Below are 7708 nucleotides of genomic sequence, written 5' to 3'. Positions count from 1 at the left end.
CTCGAATTTCCTAACTGACTAACGGTTCGCCGACCCAAATACTGAATTGGACGAAATCACAAAATCCAAACGCGAACACATACCAAAACTGAGAACCCAAATTCTAATTTGCTTGACTCATTTTGTTTGACCCTCCGCACATAATAATCCTATTGCACACTATACAAGTACTTTAGGTTCTCTTCATGAGAAAGGGTATCACTAGTATTGTCACATTACTAGCATTTCCACACGGAGGCAAGCTGATACTTCGTATCATTAATCTGAGTCTGAATGTTATCAAAGGAATACAGATTCCAAAGCCTAATTGAACACCTTGAAAGCACATAAGCAAAGATTTTAAGCAGACAATTTGTTACCAATGCAGAAATCATTCATAGCACAAGGAAAATCAGTTAGGGACTCAAATCCAGGCTCAATATTACATGATACAAACGAACTTGTACAAGCTGATTACTAATTAACTTTGCACACGAGAGTACTGCTTTCTACTTATTTAGCGTACTTGATATAGGTATCAAACTCCGGATCTATTATGCCAATTTCATGGCGACCGTTGTAGTCACTGGTCAGGGTAAAGATTTCAGTAGTAGCGACCAAGCAAGAATCTTCATTTTTTCTGTAGAAGAAACCGGTACACTTGCAATCCTTGCTGCATATCATCTTACACTCATCGATCGTCATTTTCTTATAATCTCGGTCTTTAAAACTTCGCATGGCGCTTGACACATCTTCCAGTTTGTAGTAATCTGCCAGCTTCGAAGAATTGCAAAGAGGTATCTTTTCCCGTTTACACTCCTTGCTCCAACTATCCATTAAACCTTTAGATGAAGGACAAGAAACGCATTTGGAGTTCTTACAAAGTCCAAAAACACCACATTTCTCAGGCAAGTTGCACTCGCTCTGAATCGAAGGGAAATATGAGAAGGTGTCCTCCCAAGTGTTCGCATACCCATTGTAAGTATAAACACGAAGGTTACCATCTTTGTCTAGCCGAAGCATCGACAAAGTGGTGTCGTATCCTGGTTGTGCCCATACGTGCTTTTCACTTCTAACTGTATCACTAGTAGTTTGATAAAAGAGACCAAAGCCCTTGCTGTTGGTGAAAAAGCTTACTTTTGCGAAGTCGCCAAAGAAATAAGTTGATGTATGGTAAATGAAAAGTGGATCTTTCTTGTACTTGAAGAAAAATGTTAGATAATGCTGCCAATCCACAACCATACTATAGGATCCGCTAACTAGTTTGTTTGAACCATCGCCATTGACTGCCTGACCATTCAAGAGTGTATCAGTAGGGTAATCAAAGCTCTGCCAAACAAATCCACCATTTTTGTCCAGCAGGATTAAGTTTCCATTTGAGAGTAATTTGATATCAGTTACGTTTTTGTTAGCAGTTTGAGTTTGCCAAACGACTCGCCCGTCAGTGTTGGCTAAGAAAAGGTTCCCATTGCGACCGAATGTCAAGGTAGCATTTCCTCCAACTGGTCTGTTTGAGTTTGCTGTCCACACCCAACGCCGCAGATCTTTACTTGCTTGAGCACCACTGCTGCCGAAACCCATAGACAAGCCAAGAGTAAATAAGGATTTGCCGGTGGTAAAGAAACAAAGTTGGAAAGGATGGTTTGTAAGTTGAGGAACTGAAAGAAATTGTGCATTATTTTCTGTTGAGATTCCATTTGAAAGCTCGCCTTGATTTACAAACTTGAAAGTTTTAGAGAGAGGAACTAAACCTTCAACTACTAGGGTGATGTTGATTAAAAAACAGATGAAGAGAAATGTTAATGATAATGAGTTCTTCATTTTGGAGACTTAAGTTAATAACTAGAGTAACGTTTGTTTATATACTAGTAGGTAGGTTGTCTTTTTCTTTCATTTTTTTCAATTAACTTTGAACTACTAGTAACAAACTAATTCATTTCGAAAGAATCTTTGTTCTTGGAAGAAAGAATGTATTATGTTATACACCGTATTAAATTACTAATTCAAATCGAAAGAACCTTGATTCTTGGAAGGATGAGCTATGACCACATTGACCAGTAACCACCGGCCAGATATATATGTTTCGACCTTCAATTCACAAAACGTGAACAAAATTATACTGTAATGTACAATAGTTTTAACTTTTCAATTGCACTTTTGAGTTGTATCGAGATTTGTTGGCTCTCTATTATATTCTCTGAAAACTTTGATAGGAAGGGACTAAGATGCGCGTATCCACCACCGACTTCTATTATCATTCACATTCGATATGATTTTAAACCATTTTCGTTTATCGGCGTGTGTGATTAATCTTGTTTGACTTTAGGTTCATCGACTTGAGTTTTGACATATTAAAATTACTTTCTATTCCCACAGTCCCGTGCACCGCCAAATTTGCTAAAAAAAAAATTTTAATAAGGAAAAATATCTAATTTCAATTGATTTAGGAGAATCATTGATGAACCAAGGAGAGACAAGCCGAAGGAGAAGAATAATCTTATTAGAGGATTAAAGTAGAAGCATTACATAGTTTCCTTTATATACAACCCTAGGAATTTAGTTGGACCGCACATTCATGGGTCGTAGGCTCCGTAATATTCCTCCTTGTGCGGTTCAATAACAAAACTTTATACGTAGTGCTTCACATATAGTTCTTCAAATGTTGTTCTCTTTGATGACTTGTGCAGAAGCCAATTACCTCATTAAAACTTTCACAAGGAAAAACCCAGTGGGACAACTCTTCACATGTTATCTCGAATTTTACATGTAGTTCATCACATGCAATACGATCTTCAAAGACCGACTAGTATAAGTTAATTGCTTCGTTAAAACTCCATCTGGCTAACCCAGAGGGACAAAACTTGAACTAAAGAAAAAGAGTACAAAACTAAATAAATTTAGAACATAGTTGGATGTGTATATGTTGCCTCATTAAAACCTTGACAAGGAAAACCCAGTGGGACAAAATATTGACGAGGGGTAAAGAGTACAATGTGGCAGATACAAGTAAAGGTGATCCGTTGCAAATGAAGTTGACTAGTTGCTTCACAACTCTTAATGCAGAAAATCCTCGTGAGAAAGACAATAGCCTTTGCTGGGAAATTACATTCCCGGTATTTGTTGTTGTCTCATTAAAAACCTTGCCGAGTAATTAACAAAACTTTGTGGGAAAAAGCAATCTCGGTGAAGGAAAATAGTTCAACACACCATTAGATGCTCTCTTGATGTCAGACAATTTTCTTGAGTCTTATGCAGTCGAAAGGAGTTTATCACACTTTACTTTGGTGACTTGAATGTTTATAAGATCATGTTGTTGATTCTGGAAGTTACGTTGCTTAACAGAATATCGTGTTTCATTTCTTTGATTCAGATATTTTCAGTAATATTAACACGATTTTTATGTCTTCAACGTTCAAACTACTTGATGTTTTTAGTCTTGTCTCCCTAAAAACCTTGTCGAGTAACAAAACCCTTTGGGAAAAACTATTCTCGATCGAAGGGAAAAAGAGTACAACACTACTCCAATTTCGAAGTAAAATATGTCGACATCATATCCTTGGATCCTCCCCCTGATGTCGGCATCTCCCCTTGATTACTTTCAGAGTTTTTCCAGATAGCTCATTTAGTCATGTACTTTTCAAAACTGAATATCGACAATAACTTAGAAAATAATTTACCGTATCTCCCCCTGATTACTTTCATCAGCATTCCTTTTTATGTCTTTGCAAGGATAAAACAAATTTATGTCAATGGTTACTTTTAAGCACATGATTACATTCACTATACCATTCCAATGATGCTGGGTTGGCACAGAGCTATATATAGATAACAAGTTTCCTGAGGATGCAAAATTTGATCGAGTACGTTATTATACTAAGTACAATAATGCGTCTATTGTACTTAGATATGCGAAGTTCATCTCCCAACACATCTTCGTCATCTTCCTTTAGACGAAATGGTCACTTACTTACATTTGAACCTCAACTAATCATGGGAGTGCTATCAGGATGCATGTTTTTATTAAATTGCCGCAAACTGGTGGAATAATATACCACGAACTCAGTATTCAGTCGAGCTTTCCCCAGATTTTTTATCTCAAATTCAGATTTCAAATATCTTTTAAGGTCTCTTATTACATCAATTGTACCCATCATGTCTGTACCATCGACATAAATAGCTACAATTCCATATCAGGAACTTTCTTGTGAACACGCAAGGAAAAATACTTACTTGTCTATACCTTCCAAATCAAATAGCCACTTAGACGGGTATACCACATCCACCTGATTGCTTTTATATACAAATGAGAATTCTAACAAGAGCGAGTCTAAACATCAATATTTTCCTAGTCTAACCTGACGAAGTCGACTCTAGTAATCAAATCAAGCAGCTTTGCATTTTGTAACTGAAATATGACACCAAACTGGACATGCCTGTTAGAGCATAGCTTGGTTGAACTAACCAAGCGTTGGCATGTCAAGTTTGGTAGTCATATTTTAGTGTGTCAAAACTCATCTAAAGTCGCTTGATTGTAAACTAAAGTCAACTTCGTTTAGGTTAGACTAGAAAGTCTAGGAATGTTGAGACATACAAGTATTGCTCCGAAGACCTGAAGAATGTGAAGAAGAAGCAAACTACAAAGAAAACATGATCATTCCTCTTGAGGTTAGTAATATTGACTTGAATTGTTTCTATCCTAACGTATCTTTCAGGTCGTGCTATATTGAAAACATAAATGCGAAGCTGCATATACTGTACATATTGTAAAATAATCTAGTGATACGACATGGTCATATTTGTATGATCATAGTATTAGGGAATTAGATTATGAAGTATAATGCATATCTTTTGAACTTCATAGATATGACATCAACATAATCTTGTATATACTGTTATGATTATGTGAATGGGTTATGGTGAAGATTTCATCCTAGGAAACAATGTTTTACATTTGTTTAAAGGAAGTACATTCATGAACTTGTTTTATGAATCGAAAGGGAAATTATTAGGCTTATTGGTATGGATATTCATTGGATTACCAATATGTGTGAGATGGTAGAACCTATCATGACTTTGTTATGTATATTGGTACAACTAATTGATAAGCACCTAATGTTGTATGTATTCTTATCATTTTGTAGGTTTTTATGGTATCTTGTTGCACTAATTTCTTATATTTGTGCCAATTCATGTATTTTGTATCACTTGTTCGTCTGCGAGTAAAATCTGTGGTAATTGTCCCTGATTTCTTGTTTTGTAATTCTAGGAGATCAAACAATGGAGTTAACATGGGATCTACACAAAGTGGAGCTGGAGCTGCTATGCCTTGTCGAGCTAGATGTCAAGTCGGATTTAAGCAGATGCAATGGAGAAGGCAGTCGGGGTGCGAGCAGATCTATGAAGTGAATGGAACCAGTAGTGAACAAGAAGTTCAAGAAGAAGAAATAAATCAGTGGGCCGAAGTTCAGAACTCAAATACATGGAAATGAAATCAAGCCCAAGGTCCATATCGAATACCAAAACAATGTCTTCATGTTTCACACCTGAATACCCCGTTCTATTAACTTTCCCAAACCCGATCTCGTACACAGGAAACAAAGTCTTTCTGCTACTTTGTTCATCTTCCCCAAAATTTCAATCACCCATCTTTTCTTTGTCTCCCATATCTATCGGCATGTCATAGCTCTATCTTCAATCCCATCCCCTCAACTGAAAAGCCTTCCCTGATTTCCTTACAACTGCCGGCAATAGAGTCTCGAACCCTAATTCTCTGTCACCCTTCCTTACCCTCTACCCAATACCATTTCACATCAAATCAATCCTCCTACTGCACGCGACAATTTCATCTCTTATCTACTGTCAGAAGCTTGGAATGAAGATTGATTTGAGGTTTTAAGACATGGAAACAAGGTCAGGCGGAGCTGTACAAGATGCAGGCATTACCAATTCGTCTAAATCTGAGTTTGCATCACCCACAACAGCAGTAAGAATGGCAAATGAATGGTTTGAATTCATTCTCTCCCAGATGACCAGTTCGTACTCTTGCTGTGATACTCAGTCTCAACCTAACCCTATGCTATGAACTGGACAAGAACATGTCCACTAAGTTGTTTTCAACAACAACAAGTAGTGAGCAGAACTTTTCTAATTGTCAGCTCTCTGCAACACCAACAAGAACAGCAAGGAAGTGACAATAGTAGGGTGGCTGGCAGAGATCTAATCGCAAAATTACAGACTGTAACGGTAGAAATTGTCACCAATTTAGGAGATGAACTTTATGTATGAATTGGGGGTTAGGGTTGTGCTTTCGGTACAAGTCCGGTGAAAGGGACAAGAGCAATAGGATTTTAGTTCTCAATCTATGTGTTATGTGAGTGATTTTGGAAGATTCAGTTGAATAGAAAGAGGGATTTCAATCAGTAACATGGGTATATCACTTTTTAAATTCCAATTTTACTTCTCTGTTTCTATTAGGATTCTCATGTTCTAAATCTGTAGCTAGGGTAGAGATGAAGGTTTTAATCTGATTAGATTATTTTGGCTAGCTTTGTTGTTCTATTTGAAATCTATTGCATATGGAATGGTTTAATGTTTGTGTACTAACATATAACTTTCACTTCGTATGTCTCGCATCCGTAGTCTTTAGACATTTATGTCATTACTCCAACTCATGCTTCATTTGATATGGTTAGTCTGTGATTAGTTGTGTTATAAAAAGACATTTAATTCAAGGGTTAATCCTTTAGTTGACATTAAACCATCTACTTAAGAATCTTTACACTATCGGAAGAACGGGAGACTCGTATTTCTACCGTCGGCTCAAGGGACAACACCGTTAGCTAAACTATCTAATCTAGGTTAAGTACTGGATTCCACTGCCCTAGTACTTTCTACTTGTTTGCTTAAAATCCTCTATTTCATTTGTTTTCTGCATTCCAGATTGTATTTCATATCAATTGTTTCGTTGTATCAACACCCAACAAAACAACCCTTGTGTTACTCTTTATTTTGAATCAGTTTTAGTAAGACTTTGGAATCAAATCTACACCCACCTTGTCCCTGAGGACCGACCTGTATTTGCACTATACATAATAAGGCACTATGCACTTGCAGTTAGTATTGTAGGCATCTTTCCAGTGCTACCACTAATCACAAGTGTCTGACTTATGATTTGGTATGCCTAGTTTTTATTAATTATTGTAATACCATGAGAATATGGTAATCCTAAGTAATCACCATGAGATGGTATGATCGATATTTGTAATTGATGTGACCGATCCTAGTAATTGTGTGTGACCGATCACAGAGTGTTGCGTAATCAATCCTTGTAATTGGTAACTGGTCCTGGTAATTGGTGTAACCGATCCTGGTAACTGGTGAGACCGATCACAAGCAATACCATGAGAATATGGTAATCGGTCCTGGTAATTGATGTAACTGATCCTGGTAACTTGTGTAACCGATCACAATTATTTCCATATTAAGGTGTAACCGGTCCTAGTGATTGGTAGAACCGATTGAACCCATGTATGTGTTTTGATCAAACACATAGTAATCTTGGAATGCAGGTGAACCAGTTCTAAACTTGTTTGGAAGTGTGGTATAACCGATTCCAAGAATGTAAATCCATGTAAATATGAACAAGGATTTACAGTGAAGAGATGTCAACATACTTTGAACACGTATAATAACTCTTATCTTTTATTGTTCAAAGATATTCCTTAGTACT

General features: G+C 36.9%; 1 protein-coding gene across 1 annotated transcript; it reads right to left on the bottom strand.

Annotated features, from left to right (window-relative positions):
• Positions 1-492: 492 nt before the first annotated feature.
• LOC113312583 (EP1-like glycoprotein 4) lies at positions 493-1560 on the bottom strand. Its single transcript, XM_026561327.1, has one exon. The coding sequence runs from the start codon at positions 1558-1560 to the stop codon at positions 493-495; it is 1068 nt and encodes a 355-aa protein (XP_026417112.1).
• Between the last annotated feature and the right edge of the window lie 6148 nt (positions 1561-7708).

The sequence above is a fragment of the Papaver somniferum genome, chromosome 9 (assembly GCF_003573695.1).
Source record: "Papaver somniferum cultivar HN1 chromosome 9, ASM357369v1, whole genome shotgun sequence".
Classification (NCBI taxonomy): Eukaryota; Viridiplantae; Streptophyta; class Magnoliopsida; order Ranunculales; family Papaveraceae; genus Papaver; species Papaver somniferum.
Note: the sequence above shows the minus strand (reverse complement) of the source record. Positions and strands in the feature narration are given on the sequence as shown.